A 24,290-nucleotide genomic window follows, 5' to 3' on the forward strand; every position below is an offset into this window, starting at 1 on the left:
GTTGCACGGCCTCTGCTCTGGATGACCTCAGTCGCACCGCTGCTACTGGAGGGTTTACACTTTCAATCTGTGCACCAGGGTATCCGCATCGACTGCTGCGATGGTGGATGCGGTTCAGGGGTGCACCGTGAGCTTCGTGGAAGATCAAAACCCAGGGATCTTCTGCGTTGGGTCTGTCACACCAGGGCGGTGTTTGCGAGTTCTTGTGAACTCCATTCAGCTCTCCAAGCTGCACCGGGGGTTGTGAACTCAAGTGCGAAAGAAGAACACTTCAAGGTCCGCACAGACGGATTCACAAACCCACGCGCACCGCTGCCATTGCCATCTCGCAGCTCGTGGCAAAACGCACAAGAGGGCTGGGAGACATCGTGCGGTTGAAGAAAAAAATAAAATCAACACGCTGAGCCGTGACCGTCCAACTGCACGTGACGCCGGGTCACAGAGGGAGAGATCGCGCATGTGCCGCCCACGTGGGAACGCTCAGCCGCCCCGTGCCAGGCGACTGCAGAGTCGGCGTCTCACGGAGCCCTTCGTCTGAAGCCCTTCCCCTGAAGCCTTCCCCTGGAGCCCTTCCCCTGGAGCCCTTCCACTGAAGCCCTTCCCCTGGAGCCCTTCCCCAGGCGCCTCCTCGCAGGGGGACGGAGTCGACAGATTCCGCTCGCCGCCCACAGTCCCCGCCAGCCGCAGCCCGGGGGCAGAGCGACTCGCGCGGCGCCACAGGCGGTGAGGAGCTCCTCACGTGGCTCACCACCCTCACCACCCTCACCACAGCCACCCTCACCACCCTCACCACCCTCACCACAGCCACCCTCACCACCCTCACCACCCTCACCACAGCCACCCTCACCACCCTCACCACAGCCACCCTCACCACCCTCACCACCCTCACCACATCCACCCTCACCACCCTCACCACAGCCACCCTCACCACCCTCACCACCCTCACCACAGCCACCCTCACCACCCTCACCACCCTCACCACAGCCACCCTCACCACCCTCACCACCCTCACCACAGCCACCCTCACCACCCTCACCACAGCCACCCTCACCACCCTCACCACCCTCACCACAGCCACCCTCACCACCCTCACCACCCTCACCACAGCCACCCTCACCACCCTCACCACCCTCACCACAGCCACCCTCACCACCCTCACCACCCTCACCACAGCCACCCTCACCACCCTCACCACCCTCACCACAGCCACCCTCACCACCCTCACCACCCTCACCACCCTCACCACAGCCACCCTCACCACCCTCACCACCCTCACCACAGCCACCCTCACCACAGTCACCCTCACCACCCTCACCACAGCCACCCTCACCACACTCACCACCCTCACCACAGCCACCCTCACCACCCTCACCACCCTCACCACAGCCACCCTCACCACCCTCACCACGCTCACCACAGCTACCCTCACCACCCTCACCACCCTCATCCTCACCACCCTCACCACCCTCACCACCCTCACCACAGCCACCCTCACCACCCTCACCACAGCCACCCTCACCACCATCACCACCCTCACCACAGCTACCCTCACCACCCTCACCACTCTCATCCTCACCACCCTCACCCTCACCACCCTCACCACCCTCACCACAGTCACCCTCACTACCCTCACCACCCTCACCACTGCCACCCTCACCACCCTCACCACAGCCACCCTCACCACCCTCACCACCCTCACCACAGCCACCCTCACCACCCTCACCACAGCCACCCTCACCACCCTCACCACTCTCACCACCCTCACCACAGCCACCCTCACCATCCTCACCACCCTCACCACCCTCACCACCCTCACCACAGCCACCCTCATCACCCTCACCACAGCCACCCTCACCACCCTCACCACACTCACCACAGCTACCCTCACCACCCTCACCACCCTCATCCTCACCACCCTCACCCTCACCACCCTCACCACCCTCATCCTCACCACACTCACCACCCTCACCACCCTCACCACAGCCACCCTCACCACCCTCACCACCCTCACCACAGCCACCCTCACCACCCTCACCACCCTCACCACCCTCACCACAGCCACCCTCACCACCCTCACCACCCTCACCACAGCCACCCTCACCACCCTCACCACCCTCACCACCCTCACCACAGACACCCTCACCACCCTCACCACCCTCACCACAGCCACCCTCACCACCCTCACCACCCTCACCACCCTCACCACAGCCACCCTCACCACCCTCACCACAGCCACCCTCACCACCCTCACCACAGCCACCCTCACCACCCTCACCACAGCCACCCTCACCATCCTCACCACCCTCACCACCCTCACCACAGCCACCCTCATCACCCTCACCACAGCCACCCTCACCACCCTCACCACACTCACCACAGCTACCCTCACCACCCTCACCACCCTCATCCTCACCACCCTCACCCTCACCACCCTCACCACCCTCATCCTCACCACACTCACCACCCTCACCACCCTCACCACAGCTACCCTCACCACCCTCACCACAGCCACCCTCACCACCCTCACCACCCTCACCACCCTCACCACAGCCACCCTCACCACCCTCACCACCCTCACCACAGCCACCCTCACCACCCTCACCACCCTCACCACCCTCACCACCCTCACCACAGCCACCCTCATCACCCTCACCACAGCCACCCTCACCACCCTCACCACCCTCACCACCCTCACCACAGCCACCCTCACCACCCTCACCACCCTCACCACCCTCACCACAGCCACCCTCACCAACCTCACCACCCTCACCACAGCCACCCTCACCACCCTCACCACCCTCACCACAGCCACCCTCACCATCCTCACCACCCTCACCACCCTCACCACCCTCACCACAGCCACCCTCATCACCCTCACCACAACCACCCTCACCACCCTCACCACACTCACCACAGCTACCCTCACCACCCTCACCACCCTCATCCTCACCACCCTCACCCTCACCACCCTCACCACCCTCATCCTCACCACACTCACCACCCTCACCACCCTCACCACAGCCACCCTCACCACCCTCACCACCCTCACCACAGCCACCCTCACCACCCTCACCACCCTCACCACCCTCACCACAGCCACCCTCACCACCCTCACCACCCTCACCACAGCCACCCTCACCACCCTCACCACCTTCACCACAGCCACCCTCATCACCCTCACCACAGCCACCCTCACCACCCTCACCACCCTCACCACCCTCACCACAGCCACCCTCACCACCCTCACCACCCTCACCACCCTCACCACAGCCACCCTCACCACCCTCACCACCCTCACCACAGTCACCCTCACCACCCTCACCACCCTCACCACAGCCACCCTCACCACCCTCACCACCCTCACCACAGCCACCCTCACCACCCTCACCACCCTCACCACCCTCACCACAGCCACCCTCACCACCCTCACCACCCTCACCACAGCCACCCTCACCACCCTCACCACCCTCACCACAGCCACCCTCACCACCCTCACCACCCTCACCACCCTCACCACAGCCACCCTCACCACCCTCACCACCCTCATCCTCACCACGCTCACCCTCACCACCCTCACCACCCTCACCACAGCTACCCTCACCACCCTCACCACCCTCATCCTCACCACCCTCACCCTCACCACCCTCACCACCCTCACCACCCTCACCACCCTCACCACAGCCACCACAACCACCCTCACCACCCTCACCACAGCTACCCTCACCACCCTCACCACCCTCACCACAGCCACCACAACCACCCTCACCACCCTCACCACATCCACAACAACCACCCTCACCACCCTCACCACAGTCACCACAACCACCCTCACAACCCTCACCACCCTCATCCTCACCACCATCACCCTCACCACCCTCACCACAGCCACCCTCACCACAACCACCCTCACCACCCTCACCACAGTCACCCTCACCACCCTCACCACCCTCATCCTCACCACCCTCACCACAACCACCCTCACCACCCTCACCACAGCCACCACAACCACCCTCACCACCCTCACCACCCTCATCCTCACCACCCTCACCCTCACCACCCTCACCACAGTCACCTTCACCACCCTCACCACCCTCATCCTCACCACCCTCACCCTCACCACCCTCACCACAGTTACCCTCACCACCCTCACAACCCTCACCACCCTCCTCACCACCCTCACCACCCTCACCACAGTCACCCCCAGCCACTGCTGCCTCTGATGTGATGATGGTTGTGCAGCCCCCTGTGGGCTTGCGTTGTTTGTCGCGCATTCCAGCACTTGCGTGACACCTCCGGCAACCACTTGTTGTTGTTGTTGTGGACTCTGTCTCTCTCTGTCTCTCTCTCTCTCTGTCTCTCTCTCTCTGTCTCTCTCTCTCTGTGTCTTTCTTTCTGTCTGTGTGCTGCCAGGATTTGTGTCGTCGTCTCCACTGAGTTGGGGCCAGCGGTGACAGGGCGGCGCTGTCTGCTCCACGGGGAGTCACCACACTCTTGACCATGCGGCTGCTGCTGCCGCTGCGGCTGCTGCTGCTGCCTCCACTGCTGCTGCTGCTGCTGCCAGAGTCGGCTCGATGCGCGCCCTTCATCGCCTTCGAAGGCGAAGAGGAGCCCAGCCGGCCCACGGACCTGCAGGTGGCCACGGTATGACGCCCTGTGGTATGACCCCCTGCGGTATGATTACCTACGGTATGACCCCCTGCAGTGTTATGGACATGGGCCGTCAGGTGGCCGCGGTATGCCGACTGACGGTATGACGGCCTCAGCTGGCCATGGCCAGCACTAGGAGGGGCCCTGCCCCCCATTGTGAGATTCACAACAGCACGGTCGGCAGGTCTGGGATGATACGAGAGGGCCACAGTGTCATCGTACTACGTAGTCTGCACAAGCGAGACGACTATTATGTTTGATCTTCATAGCAATCATCAAAATAATACATGAGTCGAGTTTCCCGGCTGGCTGCTGGCTGGGCTATTGTCTACCCCACAGCAACTTTCTTATAAGTGGCTACGGGAAGTTGCCACGAAATCTAGCTGCATAACTGGACACACGGGGATTTACCATGCAACAAATAAACATTGATCTGGTTTGAAACGGTGGAAGAAGCTAGGAAGATATAATAATCATTGTAAACTAAACTATACTTTGTATTTTACCAGGTAAGGTCCCACTGAGCTAGACAGCTTTTTACTGGTAGGAACCTCCTGGTTGCACCAGCCCACAGGGGAGTATTGTGTCTGTCCGTCCGTCTGTCGTGCATCCAAAAATGGGAGGGGTGGGGCTGGGTGGAGAGGGGAGGGTGGGGAGGGTGGGGCTGGGTGGGGAGGGGCTGGTCACCCCGTGGTGCCCTTATAAAACTCAACGTTTAACCTACTCACGCCGGCTTGTGCCCGCCCTCACAACCCAACGTTCCAGCTGCCTCTGCAGGAATGTGTTTTTATAAGCGACCTGGCTATCACAAATGATAGCTCGCCGAAGTGGCTTATCACGTGTAAATATACTCTAAACGCTGCCGGGCAATGTAGAAGAGACATTGCGTGAAACGTCGCCTGCTTTATATACACATATGTTTCCCTTTCAAGGCCGTGTTTCTGCATAACGCAGGCCAGTCTTGCAAATGAGACTCATCCCTGTCTCTTTGAGTTCTTAGCTGGTTAAACAGAAGCAACAACTTTGAGTCCACACCTGGTGAAACAGAAACAACAACTTTGAAAACGTGAGAGTTTATGGCCAGGCAGACACGTGGACATAGAGCGGGGGGCACAGTGGCTACAGCCAGAGATTCTGAAGTCCTTTGGCCTTGACAAGAATGCGAACTATGCAACGTCTCCTCCCATCTGTGCCTCTTTTGGCAGTCACACGAGGTCTATCAGCCAAGAGATGGGCTCCCGTCACTGGCGATTTTTAGGACTGCGTCTCATTAGAACTTGCTTACTAATAACATGGATTGTAAAAGATCTCTGGGGTTTGATCTTCCACGATGCTCATGGCCCACCCTAAACCGCATCCGCTGCACAAACCGTGGCAGTAGATGTGGATACCTCATGATGCACAAATGGAAAATGGAAAACTCTCCAGGAGTAATGTGCGACTGTGGTCATCCAGAACAGAGCGTACAACGTCTAGCGACGCAATGCCCGATCCACAAACACGAAGGAGACATCACAGCGGCGATGCACTCCGCTGCTCCTAACGCGGTTATCTGGGCTTGAACCAACTGAATGTGACATTTGAGCTCTTGCTCTGCATCTACATGAGCAGCTGTACGGAAGAAAAGCGAACGGTGGGTTGGTGGCAGCCTTGTAAGAGCACTTGTACCATGAATCCAGGACCCTGAGTTCATTTGCCGGCTAACATCAATACCCAATGAAGGACCTACTCCATACCGACTGCTTCAGCCGACGAGACTAAGGAAACACGAAGTGAAATCCACAGTTGAAGACTAAAATTCTACAGGTTGCCATCGACTGAGACTACGACTTGAGAAAGATAATTCTGACTTAATTCAGATTCAAAGTATTTATTTATACTGGAGGAATCAGATGAGCTATAAAGCTTTTTATCACAGATGTCCAGAAAGGTGGTTTGGGGAGGGGGGTCAGAACGTTTAAACAGCGAACGATACAAACATTTTAAACTAAACATTTTTTTCTTATCAGGCGAAGCCCCACCGAGCTATTAGCTTATTTTATATATATACTGGAGGAATCCGAAGAGCTATGAAGGTCTTGTTCACAGATGTCCAGTAATGAACACTGCAGCCCACCCTCTACCCCACCCCTCTCGGCCAGCAGCGAACCCCAACATGGTCGCGATGTCGCGTCGTGACTCGATTCAAAATTAGATTCGAGTCCAATTACTTTTCTGTCCCGTTGTGGCTTGAGTCACACATCAGACGCTGCCTCAACACCGACAGCAGTGACGACGACGACGACGAGAACCCACGACCGCCGGTTACCCCCCTCTCCCCTTGACGCGCCGCAGCGCTACCTGCGCGACTTCGGCTACTACGGCAGCGACGAGGGAGGGGCGCCGGAGGGACGCCGCTTCGCCGACGCCCTGCGCAGGATGCGGAGTCGTCTGGGCGTCGCGGCGAGCGCCGGGGCCGCCCTGGACCGCGCCACGCTCGACGCGATGGCGCTGCCGCGCTGCGGGGAGGTGGACGAGGCGGGCTCCCCGCCGGGGATCGAGCGCGTGTGGCCTCGCACCGAGCTCACCTACAGGTGAGGGGGGGGGCACCGAGCTCACCTACAGGTGAGGGGGCGGCACCGAGCTCACCTACAGGTGAGGGGGGGGCAGGGGGGGAGCACTGACCTCACCTACAGGTGAGAGGAAGGGGGAGCAGGGGGCACTGAACTCACCTACAGGTGAGAGGGGGGGCAGGGGGCACTGACCTCACCTACAGGTGAGAGGGGGGGGGGGACAGGGGGCACTGACCTCACCTACAGGTGAAAGGGGGGGGGCAGGGGACACTGACCTCACCTACAGGTGAGAGGGGGGGGGCAGGGGGCACTGACCTCACCTACAGGTGAGAGGGGAGGGGGCAGGGGGCACTGACCTCACCTACAGGTGAGAGGGGGGGGCAGGGGGCACTGACCTCACCTACAGGTGAGAGGGGGGGGGGGGACAGGGGGCGCCGACCTCCCCTACAGGTGAGAAGGGGGGGGCAGGGGGCACTGACCTCACCTACAGGTGAGAGGGGGGGGCATGGGGCACTGACCTCACCTACAGGTGAGAGGGGGGGGGACAGGGGGCACTGACCTCACCTACAGGTGAGAGAGGGGGGGGGCACTGACCTCACCTACAGGTGAGAGGGGGGGGGGGCAGGGGGCACTGACCTCACCTACAGGTGAGAGGGGGGGGGGCAGGGGGCACTGACCTCACCTACAGGTGAGAGGGGGCACTGACCTCACCTACAGGTGAAAGGGGGGGGGGCAGGGGACACTGACCTCACCTACAGGTGAGAGGGGAGGGGGCAGGGGGCACTGACCTCACCTACAGGTGAGAGGGGGGGGGCAGGGGGCACTGACCTCACCTACAGGTGAGAGGGGAGGGGGCAGGGGGCACTGACCTCACCTACAGGTGAGAGGGGGGGCAGGGGGCACTGACCTCACCTACAGGTGAGAGGGGGGGGCAGGGGGCACTGACCTCACCTACAGGTGAGAGGGGGAGGGGACAGGGGGCGCCGACCTCCCCTACAGGTGAGAGGGGGGGGGGCAGGGGGCACTGACCTCACCTACAGGTGAGAGGGGGGGGGGGCATGGGGCACTGACTTCACCTACAGGTGAGAGGGGGGGGGACAGGGGGCACTGACCTCACCTACAGGTGAGAGGGGGGGGGGGCACTGACCTCACCTACAGGTGAGAGGGGGGGGGGGGCAGGGGGCACTGACCTCACCTACAGGTGAGAGGGGGGGGCAGGGGGCACTGACCTCACCTACAGGTGAGAGGGGGGGGCACTGACCTCACCTACAGATGAGAGGGGGGGGGGCAGGTGGCACTGACCTCACCTACAGGTGAGGGGGGGGGGCAGGGGGCACTGACCTCACCTACAGGTGAGGGGGGGGGGGGGCAGGGGGCACTGACCTCACCTACAGGTGAGAGGGGGGGCGCAGGGGGCACTGACCTCACCTACAGGTGAGAGGGGGGGGGCAGGGGGCACTGACCTCACCTACAGGTGAGAGGGGGGGGGCAGGGGGCGCCACGCTTCTAGGAGGCTCAGCCAGGACGCCGCTGCTATTCTGTCGGCCGTGTGACGGTAGGCTGGGAGATGTTACCTCCCTCGCCTGGTACACGGGAGGTCGTGGGTTCGTTCCTATATGATTGGAGTTTGTGTGTCTCTCTCCCCGTGGTCGCGATGATTTTCTCCGGGTCCGTCCTGTTTTTCCTTTCACGCTTAATATCAACATCACTCGTTCTCAGAGTATTTTGCTGCTATAAACGTCCACATGATGATGATGATGATAAGCCACCTCTCATTTGTGATGGGCAGTTCGCTTCTGAAAAAGAGCTACACACATCAGTTTGGCCTTACCTGCTAAAGGTAAAAGGTAAAACATTTCAAGACTAATTATGTATTGGGCCGTGTTGCGGGCAGGGTGGTTGGCGAGACGGACGACCTGGAGCGGGCCGTCGTGGAGGGCATGGTGGCGCGTGCCATGGCGGTCTGGTCGTCCCCGTCGCTTCTCCGCTTCAGTCCGGCGCCCCACGGCCAGCGGCCGGACATCTCCATCAGCTTCCACACCAAGGGTCAGAGGGCACAGGGGGTCACGGGTTGGAGCGCAAAGGGTTGGGGTCACGATGTGGTTTTGGCTGGGAAAGTGTCTTAATGGTGCTTTTTAATATTTTTATTTATTCAATCGCACAATCAGGATAAAACTGCGGGAGGTATTTGTTTAAGGGAAGAAAAATCACGCACACGCACATAATTTTGTATTGCTTTCCAAAAAGGTTTCCCCATGGCAAGTGTTCAATAGGCGTCAACGTTATGTCGCAGGCCGTTCGATGAGACGCCGCACGGCACGTGACAATGGGAGTACGACGTTTCGGCGGTAATGACATCCAGCATCATCGGGCAATTGCGCCCGATGATGATTTAGTTTGTGACGTGGGCCGCGAGAGTGAAGACACCAGCCACGTTCCTGGGAGGCTCAACGGGGACGCAGATTTTCAACCCCAGTTGGAAATGGTGAAACGCGCAGGCGGGCGAGAGAGAGAGGGCCAGAGACAGAGAGAGACAGAGAGAGCGAGAGACAGAGTGAGAGACAGAGAGACAGAGAGAGACAAGAAGGTTAACCTGATGGGTTCAGTGATGACGTCGTCCTGCTCTTTTTAATACCGGAAGCAGGTGGATTGCTTCACTATTCTGGCAAATCGCCCGAAGATGCTGGATGTCATTAGCAGCGAAACGTCGTATTTACATTTTAAACATTGTGGATTTACTCTCCAACACGCCGGTGGGCTGAAGTAGTAGCTGATTGGCGCGTTGTTTACGTGACAAACCTCACCGGCTGTGTCGGGTGGTGGAGGGTTACGACACATTTACACTTCACGCAATCTAACCCAACAAACGTCATCATGAATGACGCTGCTCGCGAAAGCCTGCTCCGTGTCCAGCTGGCGGTGACGGCGCGTGCTCTGCCACAGAACACGGGGACGGGCGGCCGTTTGACGGGCCGGGCGGCGTGGTGTCCCACTCGGCGGGCGACTCGCGCGACGGCGTGCACATCCACGTGGACGACGACGAGTTCTGGACGTTCGGCGAGGGGCGAGGTTCGGTTTGCCGGTTACGCTCCGGGACTCGGGGGCCGTGCTCACCCACAACGTTCGCTGTGGCCCAGCATGTTCAACTAAAACTAAACTATTTTTTGGTATTTTAACACGTAAGGCCCACTGAGCTGGGTAGCTCTTTATCAGAAGCGACCTGGTGATTACAAATTATGGCTCAACGAAGTGGCTTATCATCATCACGTGGAAATCTATAGCAGCCAGATGCTCTAAACGCGTGATGTCGATTATAAATGTGTGTGCGTGTGTGCGTGTGCGAGCGTGTGCGTGTGTGCGTGTGTACGTGTGCGAGCGTGTGCGTGTGTGCGTGTGGCTGTAGTGGTGAAGACGCGGTTCGGGACCGCGCGCGGCGACTTCTGCATCTTCCCGTTCACGTTCGGGGGCCGCCTCTTCCACACCTGCACCGCGTCGGGCCGCGACGACGGCCTGCCCTGGTGCTCGGCCACCGACGACTACGACCGCGACCGCCGCTTCGGCTTCTGTCCTCATGAGGGTGAGCCGCCCACCCGGTCGCTGCAGAGGTTCGCGGTTCGAATCGCGGAGGACGCCCCAGTGAATGCCGCGGTGCGTCCTGGTTAACGCAGTGTCTCCCGGACGGGGACCTCGCTTCCCCATCAAGGATAGTTTCGGTTTTGTTGTCCGCCCACCCGGCACCTACGATTAGCACCGTTGGCTATGTACGTTGCAAAAGACGTTCACCGTACATACGTTTGTACACATTGTGTTTCATTAAAGCTTTTGTTTAACAACACGCGAGTCCACTGCAGCTAGTGGCGCGATCCAGCTTGCGGGTCACCCGTCGCAATGAGCCGTAGCGACGCGGCTGCGCTGTGTACCAGGTGAGGGGTGAGCAGACCTACAATGTAACACGTCGGCTTTTGCGACCGATATTAGTTCTCAATTGTAAACGTCGTGGGCTTCCTCGCCGTCACACCGATTGTGCCGAAGCGATAGCAGACGTGACTAATTGCCCGTGTTGGGTGGTGGTGGTGGATTAACGACACATTCACATTCATGCGAAATAAACAAAATATCTTTATTGTGGGTGTGTTAACCATAAAGACCACGCGCCATCTGCTGTCAAGTGGACGATCAAGATCCTGTCTAAAACTAAAACTTCCATGCGCCGATTCTCGGTGGCTGCCCCCACAATCTGGAGCGCCATCCCCTCTGCACATTCGCAGCATCGCCTCAATCGCCTCATTCAAGAGACACTTAAATACTCACCTCTATAACCACGTGCTCTCGAGAGAGAGACTCTGAGCTTGGCTCCGCGCCTCTGAGTTGCGGTCGTTACGTTCGCAAATTCGCGCGCGTTACAAATTGTATTATTATTTTTATTGTAACCAGGTTTGGCCCACTGAGCTGTGTAACTCGTTTTTAGAAGCGACCTGGCCACAAATGATAGTTCAACGTAGTGGCTTATAAATGGAAATTTCTAGCAGCCGAATACTCTAAACGAGTGCTGCTAACTCTACATTTGGAGTAAAAAACTGGAGAACACAGAGAAAAATCCACGCGACCATGGGGAGAGAGAGAGAGACACGGAAACTCTTCAATATAGAGCAGGCGTCGTCAGGGTCAGGATCGGACCCACGACCTCCTGCATACCAGGCGAGGTAACTAACATCTCCTAACCGCCGCCTCCATCGCCCCCAGAGGCGTTCACCGTGGACGGCAACGGAGAGGGGGCCCCGTGCGTCTTCCCCTTCGTGTACGGCGGTCGCGAGTACAGCGCCTGCACTTTGGCTGGCCGCGACGACGCTGAGCGGTGGTGCGCCACCACGGCCAACTACGACGCCGACCACAAGTACGGCTTCTGCCCGCCCTCCGGTGAGAGCACCTCCGATTAGCACAGTTAGCTAGTACGGCGCGAACGAAGTTCAGCGTACGTACACATGCACAGACCGCGTGCTAAAGGCCATCATCAGTCCACAGGACAGAGCGCAAATAATAATTTGGAGATTTTTTAAAATCAAATTCATCGTTTCAGAAAGCAAACAACGCAGGCCGAAAAAAACCCCCATTCCTTTCACACAACACTCGGTCACGTATTGCAAAGAGCTCTTGTTCTTCATGCATTATCAGAATCTCTATTCATCCAGGAGAAATCCGATGAGCAACGAAGCTTTTTTCCCCCACAGATGTTGAATAAAAACAAGAATACGTTTTACCTGCAGCGGGGGGGGGGGGTGGTAAGTGGCTTGAGCAACGTCCAGAAGGCTGTCACGTGTTCGCGTGCGGCGTGTGCCCCCCCTTCCCACCGCCTAGCCCTGACGACGGTGGGGGGCAATGCGGACGGCGCTCCGTGCGTCTTCCCCTTCCGATTCCTGGGGCGCAGCTACGAGACGTGCACGGCGGAGGGTCGCGCCGACGGGCGGCTGTGGTGCGCCACCACGGGCAGCTACGACGCCCACCGCAAGTGGGGCCTCTGCCCCGCCGCCGGTATTGCTTCACGTTCTTTTTGGGGGGAAGGGGGGAGGTACATTTTTTTAAGAAGCGACGACCCGAAGGCAACGGCGACCTCCTTCGCGGTCGTTCACCGTGGGAATATTTGCTGACGCTGGAGGAATGCGGTGAGCGCTGAGCCTCTCTTTTCACAGATGGCCAATGTATTTTATTTGGCCCAACAGTAGCGTGTTTAAACTAAACTATATTTAAACTAAAAACTAAACTAAGCTCTTTTGTTTTAAACTAAACTATTGTTCATAATAGAGGTTTTTGGGTTAGATCGCGTAAATATATAAATGTGTCGTTAAAACCCGCCACCACCCGACAAATCCAACTAGTAAGGGATGTCACGTAAACAGGACGTGCCAGTTGGCATGGATTATATTGTTCGCGAAAGCCTAATTGTTAAACTAAACTATTGTTGTTTAACCAGGTAAGGTCCACTGAACTTTGAACCTCTTTTTCACAGATATCCAGTAGGGGCACGGGGTCAGAATGTTACAACAACAAACAATACACCAACACGATAGGAGTGCAAAGTCTAGGAATGGTAAACAAATCACAAAAAATATATTAACCAGGTGAGGCCCACTGAGCCATTAGCTTCTTTTTCAGAAGCGACCTGGCCACCGATGATAGCTCAACGAAGTGGCTCATCACGCGGACATTTATATCAGCCAAATAATCTAAATAATATAAACAAGATCCATCGGTAGGTGCGACGTCGTGCGCGCGTGTCGCGGACGTGGGGATCGGCGCGTAGTGGACGACTTCGACGCGTCTCTAACGCCCGCCGGGCCCCCCCGATGCCGTCCGCCGCGATGGTGCCGCCAGGCCTCAGCCTCTTCCTGGCGCTGGTGCACGCCGTGGGCGACGCGCTGGGGCTGGGCCACTCGCAGCAGCCCGGGGCCGCCGCCTTCCCCGTCCTCTCGTACCGCCGCAACTTCCGGCTCAGCCCCGCCGACGAGAGCGCCGTCCGTGACCTTTACGGTAAGAGAGGTCGCAAAGGTCACCAAAGTCACGAAAGTCATCGCCACCCAGATATTAAACTTTGGCGCCCCCCGTGCTCGTCTCGACTGGCGGAGACAAAATAAAACCAAACGGATGAAGGAGACCGACAATCTGATTCGCTCTCGCCGTGCGGACAGGGGAGCCGCGGGTCGCCGCCGCCGCCGCCGCCACGGACGACGCGAGTGCCCGGCGCGAGGGCCCCGAGGGCCCCGAGGGGCTCGGATTGTGCGACGGCGCCGTGGCCGTCGGGGCCGCGGTCCAGCGCAGAGAGACGACGATCGTCTTCAAGGGCAGGTGAGGGTCGGGCTCTCCCCACCACTCCCCTCCCCACTACCCCGCCAACGTTCCCCCTTGTCACCGGTTTTGCCAACTTAGCAGCGGTTTTTGGGTTTCCCACGATGACTACTTTACCACACGCATAGTCACACAGTGAGCCGTAGATAAGGACTCGAATGGTGCCTCATCGTGTCAAGCGCATTAAGTTGTCGCGCCAAATCTAGCGGCACGCTGGGACGAGGACATTATGCAGAGTTTGCAACGACTCCCGCTATGAATTGACGATCCCTCAACATAGCGGTTTGCTCTCTTGGTAACTCGGAAAATTAATTGTCTGGTCAAGCAGGTCCAGGTGTGGATTCGTGATCCTCAATTCACGTCCTGTTCAGGTTCACACTGGATGGGTGTGAACTTGTTCAGGTTCACACCCTGTTCAGGTTCACAGCCTGTTCAGGTTTGCATCCGAGTTCGATTCCCACTCGCGGCCAACATCAATGACGAATATCTGAACCGGTGCCGGGCTTCCCCTGCGTCTTCGCAACCTGGACCCGAGTGCCCGGTGGGACGCGTTGCCATCGGCATCTTACTCCTTCCGTGCCCGTACGGAGCCGACCGCGCTCACCGGCGGTGTGCGGGGGAAGGACAACAAACTCAACACACGCACAAAACCAACTCTTCTAAAGAAATGGCTTTTCAGTGATTTAAAAGTGGGTATTCTAACGATCAAGTGACGCATGCACAGCGCACCTTCACGCACCGCTTTGTAGACACCTCGGTGTTGACGGACCCTCCCACCCACCCTCCCCGCGTGTCCCCCACCGCCCCTTCGCCGTCGCCAGCCTCTGCTGGGAGCTCGTGGGTCCCGGGGGAGTCCCCAAGGGGCCGTTCCCCATCGCGCGGCGCTGGCCAGGGGCACCCCCCGCGGTGCAGGCGGCCAGCGGAGGCCCCGGGCCCGACGACGTGACCCTCTACGCAGGTTCGCCAGCGTCACCCCACGTGTTGCTCACTTCGCTGTGCCCCTAGGCAGTGCTGTTGTCAGTATTATTATTACGACAGAGCCCCCCCCCCTCCTCTCAAGCACGGCCATTGGTTCCACAAAACCGGTCGTGAAGTGATCCGGTCGTTAAGCAGGTTAAGGACATAGACGTCAAAGGCTTAATTCGTTCCGAAAACATTGAAAGTTGCCATTTTCGCCCCAAAAACATACATTTTAATATTTAAACAATGGATATTAATGCATAAAGATACTAACAACACAATACTAAAATAAACATGGTTAATCACTGCATTAATTAATATTTACTCCACCTACAGCAGCACGTCGTTTTCTACCCACGTGACTTTACCGAAAAAAACAAAGAGTATGGATTCCTGCAGTCACGAAAGCTTCAAATCAAGATTCATAGTAATAGCTTCATCATCAGAGCTTTTCTCACGTAAATATGTCTTGACTCACGTAGAGAAGCACTGACTCATATAGAGACCCATAGACATAGACACAGACCTGCAAACTCACACAAAAACCCGCAGATTTAAGAGATCCGTGAGATTCACAGACAAATAGAAACCCATAGAATTACGCAGAGACCCATAGACACCCATACTCATATAGAGACCCAAAGACTCACAGAGACCCATAGACTCACAAAGAGACCCATAGACTCACATTGAGACCCGTAGACTCACCTTGAGACCCGTAGACTCACATTGAGACCCATAGACTCACATAGAGACCCATAGACTCACATAGAGACCCATAAACTCACAATGAGACCCATAGACTCACCTTGAGACCCATAGACTCACAATGAGACCCATAGACTCACCTTGAGACCCGTAGACTCACAATGAGACCCATAGACTCACATAGAGACCCGTAAACTCAAAATGAGACCCATAGACTCACCTTGAGACCCGTAGACTCACAATGAGACCCATAAACTCGCATAGACATGCGCTCAATGCTTTTCCCGCGTAGCGTCTTTAAAAGAAGAAACATAAATCAGCGCGTTCAAGAATCTAAGGCCGCTAACCCAGCCACGTGACGTGCGGCCCCAGGCTCGCTGGCCTGGAGGTTCTCCGGAGGGCGCCTCGTGGGGGCCGCTCCGAGGCCGCTGCCGGTGGCCGACGGAGCGGAGGGCCCCGTCCACATCGACGCCGCCTTCTACAGCCGCCGCTGGCAGAGCCACCTCGTGTTCTCGGGACACCTGCTCTGGAGGTCTCCGTCAGACGTCACCCTTCCAGACGTCACCCTTCCAGACGTCACCCTTCCCCACCAGACGTCACCCTTCCCCACCAGACGTCACCCTTCCCCATCAGACGTCACCCTTTGTCATCAGACGTCACCCTCCCCATCAGACGTCACCCTTCACCACCAGACGTATCTCACCCTTCTCAGTCAGACGTATCTCACCGTATCTCACCTTTCCCTGCCACACGTATTTCTCACCTTTCGCCCAGCATCTATCATCAATGAGCATAAACCACCATCACGTGAACTCCGGTCATCCTCGCCTCGTGGCGAGGATGACCAAAGGCTGTCACCGAATCATCGCGCGGCATTTTCAGATGCGCTTCTGCGGCCGTCTGGAATGCTCTTCCTTCCGATATTAGAAGCCACTTAGAGCTATGCACTTTTAAATCATCATCGTCTAGATTGACAAACTGACTTTAGTTGTCCAGAGCACTCGGCCTTGTTGCAAAGAGCACTCGGCCTTCGTGCATGATCAGAATCTGAATATTTGGTCACACTGGAGGAATCCAATGAGCTATAAATCTCGTTTGCACAAATGTTCCAGTACGCCTGTCAGACGGTCACGTTTGCTCAAATGTATTTGACGGTGACCGAAGACAAGGATGACCAACGATGCTGTTCTTCAGGGGCTGTTGATGGTCTGTGCATAAGGCGCGGGTGCCCGAGCGCCTCTTGTGCACGTTTCTGGGAGTTGTTTGAAATCTATGAAGGCCTCCTCTTGCCGGATTAGTCGAGGGGGTTTGTTTGACCATATTTCACCACACCAGTCAGTGCGGGTCGGTGAGGAGTGAGCCCAGGACAGGTTCAGATATCTCGCACGTTGTATGTACTTACGTGTGTTGAACTTGTTTCGCACCGTACGTAGCCAACCGTGCTAATTGGAGGTGCGGGGAAGGACAAACTAAATACAAAAATTAGTTTTAAAAAAATATTGGGTGGGTGGGTGATCGGATGGGTGGGTCGGTGCTTGGGCGGGTGATTGGGTGGGTAGGTAATTTTGGAATATCGCCGTAGTCTGGCGAGTCTCGGCGTGATACATTCTTGGCGCTGGGACAAACCCGCATTCCGTGTTGTTATCATGTTGACAGGGAGCTGCCTCAAAGCACCGAGTCGTGAACTTAATGGCTTTTCGAGCTTGGTCAGATGTGTCTCTGTGCTCGGGCGGTTTGTGCAGGTACGATTCTGAGATGAAGACGATGCAGCCCGGATCGCCGCGCAGGATCCGGGCGACGTTCTCCGGCCTCCCGGCTTCGATAGACGCCGCTTTCGAGCGCGACGGTAGGATTGTGCGCACGCATACCGAACTCATTTCGCGCCGCAGGCAGCCAGCCGTGCTAATCGTTTCCTGCCGTGCGTGACAAAAGACACGCAGGGCAATTTGCAACGCGTGCTGGTTTGAGTCTCACTCTCTCAGGACGAGTCGGAGGTGTGGGGGAAATCGCAAACAAGCGGCGAATGCGGCCAGAACTGGCACCAAACCATTGCCCGTGTTCTGCAGCCCACGACTTCAATGTTTCGTAAACGAACGAGTGTTTACGCACGTGCGAGCTAAACCGGAGCACCTGGAGAAAACTCGCGTGTGTGCCAAGGGCGGTAACACTCAATCGCTGTACAGATGGAAATGTATCTACTTGCTGTACTGCCAGCACACACAGACGCACATGCAAAGGTAAAGGTGCAGCCCTGCAACTGCTTGGTCACACCACTGCCTTCATTCGAGGTCAACTCTTCGAGACCAGCGGTCCCCAACCGGTGGACCCCGGGCGATTCGCGAGGCTACTCCGGGCGGTGGGGGAGGAGGGGTCCGCGGAAAAATAAAATCGCATCTCAGCCGAGGAAATGTCCAATTTCAAATCACTACGAGTAGCAGCAGCAGCGGCAGCAGTGGTAGCGCGTGGTGGTCAGAGAAATGTTTGGGGGTTTAAAAGGGGTCCGCACGCTCAAAGGTTGGTAACTGCTGCTCTACGGGGGTGTGTGATCCCCCCTCGATATCAGGGGTCCTTAACCTGGGGCTCACGCAGCCCCGCGGGGTGCCAGGTGCCCTTTCTGGGGGTGCGAGACATGGCCAGGTTTGTTTAGAAGGTGAATCGTTGAAAACACAAATTAAGCACGAGGCACGCAAGTAGCAACTACCTTGTTTCATCAAACTCTGTGTAGTTATTATTGACGTTGTACAATGTGTTTACGGTCGAGAACCAGAGGGGTGCAAGGCTGCAGCGCTGCTCTAGAGGGTATGTGACTATGTGTGATCTGCCCTACAGAGGGTGGTGTGTGTTTGAAGAGGTGGGAGTGCGCACACTTTACCCCACCACACGGTGGACCCATTTAGTCTGCGCCAGGAGACGGAATCGAATCGACCACCTCTAGCTTGCAATTTTTATTTGTTAACCATTGCACCGCGGCAGCTCCCATTGCAAGATGATGTGAGAATATGAATGTCTGTGTGTGTCGTGTAGCGGTTAGGATGCGCTGCGCTAAGAACCCGGCTACCCGAGTTCGATTCCCGCCAACGACCAATGACAGCGGCGAATATCTGAACTGGTTATGGGCCTCGCCGAGGTCAACCCAGCTTTAAATGAGTACTTGGTAGGTCAATATCAGCACTGGCGAGACAAAGGCAGGTAGGCGTTGTGATGGCCACCCACCCCCTCGTGTGCTGTGCCGGCCTTCATATGTGCTGCTCGCTAACAGCACTTGTCCCAACAGTCTGTTACAGGCTACACGGGGGATGTTTATCTTTGTGCGTGTTTGTGTTCTGCTGCTCTAGGTCTGGCGTATTTTATCAAAGGCCACCGCATCTGGCAGTACGACGGGCGGACACTGACACACCAAGGCTTCTTCAACTCCGATTGGCTTGGCTGCATCACTTGACCTGGGCGCCTCCGTCCCACTCCGTGCCCCAGTGCCCTGTGTCTGAGGGGCAGGGCGAGGGTGAATTATTTTGGTGACCCAAGCCGGAAAATGATTCTCCCCCGAGATGTGTGCACAAAGGGCAGGGTTCACTAATTGACGGGCAAACGACAACCGCCGCTCAGAGAGGCAGAATTTAGAAAACTCAACTAAACTTTATCTTTGTTTTACCAGCTCTGCGTGTGATGCGGCTCTCGAACTATTTTGGTCAATGACAAAGACAAAAGCACGTGGCACTTCTTCTTTGAAAGGTTGTCCATCCCTGGTCTATCCCAAGACGTCTGGCCAACTTGGAAGAGTAGTAGGCCCATCAGAGAACGCTCTGCAAAATGCGAATAGTTTCCTGGAGTAAACTCAACTATTGTTTATATTACCACGTAAGGCCCACTGAACTATGTAGCTCTTTTTCAGAAGCGACTTGGCCACCACAAATTATATCTCAACGAAAGGGCTTATCGTGTGGAAATTTACGGCAGCCAAATACTCTAAACGCGTGATGTTGATTCTCAACGTAGAGGGGGAAAACCGGAGGACCCGGAGAAATTTCCACGTGACCACGGGGAGAGAGACGCAAACTCCAAATATACGGCAGCAGGCGTCAGGGTCGGCATCGAACCCACGACCTCCTGTGTACCAGGGGAGGTCGTTAACATCTCGCCACCGTGGCACCCGGTGTCCTTCCGCTAACGCCAGTCGAGTTTATAAACAGCCTGTCGAGATGTTCCCCAGGGTGTCACTGTAAGCCAGGCTTCTTCATTGCGATGCCCCGCGAGCCACTGGCGGCCCCTGGTGGCCTTTAGTGCGGCCCCCGACAATACACAACACGTGACAACACCACCCCCATCATCATCGTCGTCGTGCTGCTGTCAACCCCCCAATGGTTTCAAACGTGTGGCAACCCTCAACACTGACGATGTCTAATCGGCGAGAGTGCCCCCCTCCACTGAAAATTAGTGAAGAATACTGCCGTGCATGCAGAGATTCTCCGGTACTATTTTTTCCACTGCTGCGTCCCAACCGAGCCAGCTTGAGGGCCCTCTCGGTGCTGTTTACCGAGCCGAGCCTGAAGCAAACCGTGATACATTGGCCTCACAAGACCTATTTGAAATTTGGCTCGGGTCGCAAGCGTTGTATGTACGTACGTGTGTTGAACTTCTTTTGCACCGTACGTAGCCAACCGTGCTCATTGAAGGTGCGAGGGAAGGACAACAAACTAAACACAAACAAGCAGTTTTCAAGAAACGAGTTTTCAATCTACATTTAAGAGTGCATAGAGCCAGTGGCTACCCAATAGCGTCCATTCGTGTGACGTCAAGTCGGCGCGCACTGCGAGCACGAAGCGCCGCTGCCTCGTCTGCACGCGGCTCAACTCGTTCATTGATTGCGAAGTCGGCAGCACGGGTTCAGGATTTGCAGTGGAAAAGCAACCTGGCGTCTCCTGATCCGTGCGGGGCTGTCTTGGCATGGCTCGGTTGCGCAGTGGAAAAGTCGTACGTGAGACGTACCAGGTTGCAATTACGCACCACTCTTTGGTTCGTATAAAGAAAATTAATTAATTACTAGAATACGACGTTTCGATTGCAACACAATCAACCGTCATCAGGTAGAACTAAATTTGAGAGAGAGACAAAACACAGACACGTCGACACACAGACAGACACAAGCAGAGAGAGACAACACAGAGACACAAAGAGAGACACACAACATAGACACACAGAGACCCAATGCCTCTTTTTCGAGGCCCCCTCTCTCTCGATTTAAGGCCTCGACAGAGAGGCATTGGGTTTCTGTGTCTATGTTGTGTGTCTCTCTCTGTGTGTCTGTGTTGTGTGTCTCTCTGTGTGTTTCTCTCTGCTTATGTCTGTCTGTGCGTCTCCGTGTTTGTGTTTTGTCTATCTCAAATTTGGGTTCTACCCGATGACGGTTGCTTATGTTGCAATCGAAACGTCGTATTATATTATTAAATTTATTTTCTTTCTACGTGATTTTACCGAAAGAACCAAAGAGTAATTCCTGCAGTCACGAAAGCTTCAAATCAAGTTTTAATTACGCACCGATTATCATGTTTGGTCAATGGCTAAAAATTGGTCGAATCTCTGCAGTCAGTATGCTGCCAAAAAGTGGCCGATTTGTTCAATTACTTTTGTTGATATTAAAATTTCGCACATTTTGTTTTATTCTTCTCAATCTCAAAAAACAAACAAACTATTATAGCCATTGGCAAACGGCAAAGTATTTATACAACGGCCCACAGCAATTACGAGCCAGCAAGCGTGCATTCGGGGAAATAATCGGGCAGATTTCAAACCCATGGGACGAAATAAAACTCCAAAAGCAAATTAGGCAAAAATTATGGATGACGCAACGCGTTTACAAAGTGATTTTGTCTTCGGAAGTATTTAATTAGCAGACCGAAAACTGAGAATGGCTAATTTGCGTTCGCATGTTTGTAAAAGTATTTTTTTGCGCTGGCTTTTTTTCTTCAATCTTTGGGCAACCCTTTCATGAACGTGGCCGGTTTTCAATCGGGCAAATTCCCCGCAACTTTATTCTGCGGCTGAGATCTGATGAGAGAGGGGCGCATTCCGAGTGGCTTGGTCCTAGGCCAGGTCGACTTTGTAAGTTTTTCTTCGCGTCACCAGGGCTTCTCAAGTTAATTTCCCGCACCTCCGATTAGCACGGTCGGCTGTGTACGGCGCGAAAGAAGTTCAACGTACACACAACTCCGTGGCGCAGTAACATTATCAGCTCAATATTGTATTTGTGTCGCATGGTCGCATCCAGGCTAACATATATCGCGGCTCTACTTGCCTTTTAAAATAATTACATGGAGCGTTGTTGTTGTTCTTTTCCACCACTGCTGCTGCTGTTGTTGTTGAAAACAAATGTCATCACGGTGGTTGTCAAGAGGGCCCCCCAAACTCGTAGCTGTGGTCACCGGGGGGGGGGGCAAGGCACCCCCTGCTTGCCCACCACGCTCGTTACACTACTGGTGACCATACTTCACCACGCTCGTTACGCTACTGGTGACCATACTTCACCACGCTCGTTACACTACTGGTGACCATACTTCACCACGCTCGTTACGCTACTGGTGACCATACTTCACCACGCTCGTTACACTACTGGTGGCCATACTTCACCACGCTCGTTACGCTACTGGTGACCATACTTCACCACGCTCGTTACACTACTGGTGACCATACTTCACCACGCTCGTTACGCTACTGGTGACCATACTTCACCACGCTCGTTACACTACTGGTGGCCATACTTCACCACGCTCGTTACGCTACTGGTGACCATACTTCACCACGCTCGTTACACTACTGGTGACCATACTTCACCACGCTCGTTACGCTACTGGTGACCATACTTCACCACGCTCGTTACGCTACTGGTGACCATACTTCACCACGCTCGTTACACTACTGGTGGCCATACTTCACCACGCTCGTTACACTACTGGTGACCATACTTCACCACGCTCGTTACGCTGCTGGATACAGCCCAAGAGGCCCGGACTAGTGTCGCTCGCGACAATGACCCGGGCCGAGTGGACTGGCACCGCCGTGGCCTCCCTCTGTGAACCGGGCCCAGCCGTCGGCATCTTTTTGTGATTCTCAACGACGTGGGCTCGAAAGAATAAACTCGGTTGGTTTTACTTTAAATTGGCGCTCCTGTTCCGTTTTCTCGTTTCCGTCTTTCTTTTACCCACGAAATAATTCACTGTTTAACACATTTGTTTTTGTTCCTGGGTACTAAGTGTTATTTTCCTAATTGTTTATGCCTCAAAAGTACAGAAAGTGGCTATTATTCCCCACAAACTTTGCTTTTGTGACCAGGACAGTCATATTTAGAAATGTTCCTATTTTCAAAGAGAAAACTTGGTGTGCATGTGTCATTCGTTCACATAAAGTCCTGGTCACAAAAGCAAAGTTAGTGGCTAATAATCGCCAATTTTCTGTACTTTTGAGGCATAAGCAATTAGAAAACAACACTTAGTACCCAGGAACAAAAGTCGTGTTACAACATAGTGTCATTCCCGTAGAGGAGCAAGCGAGCGGACAGACGCGTTGTGTTCCAATAGTTTGGTTTTTATTTGTTTTTAACCAGCAAGCCGGGCTTAACGAGCAGAAATATAACAAAAAAAACTCCGGAACGAATCGGGGCAAGGAGGGGAGGGGGAGAGGGGGGGGAGAGGTTTCCGTGGCAAGGCAGAGCGCGGCTGAGTGTGACCACTGCTTCTATGGGAGCGCCCCTTTAGTCAATCCACTGCTGGATGACCCCCCCCCCCTCTCCCAGCACGCGTGGTCAGCGCAGAAGAGTAGAGGCCGAGTGCCCTCTGGAGCTCGCGCTCACGGGAGGCCCATCCGCCAGCAGTGGCGAGAGAGAGAGCACCTGCAGGGCTGCGCCTTGACCGGCTCACGTGCGTGCACGCGTACAGTACTGGCATGCGTGCACGCGTACAGTACTGACATGCGCCGCTTGGGATGGGCCCCACCCACACCGGGCGGGTCGGGGGGGGGGTTATTTGACCATACTTCACCTCGCTCGTCAGTGGAGATCTGTGTAGGCAGGGAACAGGGACCGTGGGAACATAGGAGTGCAGTGCAACAATGGGAGGTCCTGCACTGCCCACGGCGTCACGCCCCCGTGTGTGTCATCTCCCGAATGTTCACTCGCGTTGAATCAAGATTAGTTCCCCAACATCAATGTTCGGGAAAATTGTGGCTCACTCTACAAAATATCTGTACAGCCCTTTTTTCACGTTTTGCTTTAAACAAATTCTGAATCTTCCCTCGCGCAAACGTAGAAAGCCTGGAGCGGTGACACTTTCACCAACGGCGGGGCGGGGGGGGGGTCCGTCGGTGGCACGCTCTCCGTGTTGTTTTGGGTCTAACTTTCGTCCTCACCAAATGTAGCCAATTGCTTTTTTTTGTACCCCCTAAACCAGAGCAAATAGCGGTTGCTCCGGGGCCACAAATAAGTTGGGGGTGGTAGGGGGGTGGTGGTGGGGGGTAGGACTACGAACATTCCCTGGTGGGAGAGAATTCAATTGACGGCCGCCCACTTGGCGCGTAAACGACAAAAACCAAAACAAC

General features: G+C 55.8%; 1 protein-coding gene across 1 annotated transcript; it reads left to right on the top strand.

Moving 5' to 3' along the window:
• On the top strand, positions 1–22,856 carry LOC144736871 (72 kDa type IV collagenase-like). Its single transcript, XM_078619528.1, has 14 exons — positions 1–723; positions 4,411–4,641; positions 6,982–7,220; positions 9,094–9,245; positions 10,143–10,268; positions 10,603–10,776; positions 11,943–12,116; positions 12,555–12,728; positions 13,569–13,724; positions 13,883–14,039; positions 14,861–14,997; positions 16,080–16,239; positions 17,450–17,553; positions 19,043–22,856. Exons 2-14 carry the CDS (start codon positions 4,498–4,500, stop codon positions 19,144–19,146), a joined length of 2,001 nt encoding a protein of 666 aa, XP_078475654.1. The 5' UTR covers positions 1–723; positions 4,411–4,497; the 3' UTR covers positions 19,147–22,856.
• The last annotated feature ends 1,434 nt before the right edge of the window (positions 22,857–24,290 follow it).

This window comes from Lampetra planeri, chromosome 63 (genome assembly GCF_965212315.1).
Source record: "Lampetra planeri chromosome 63, kcLamPlan1.2.h2, whole genome shotgun sequence".
Classification (NCBI taxonomy): domain Eukaryota; kingdom Metazoa; phylum Chordata; class Hyperoartia; order Petromyzontiformes; family Petromyzontidae; genus Lampetra; species Lampetra planeri.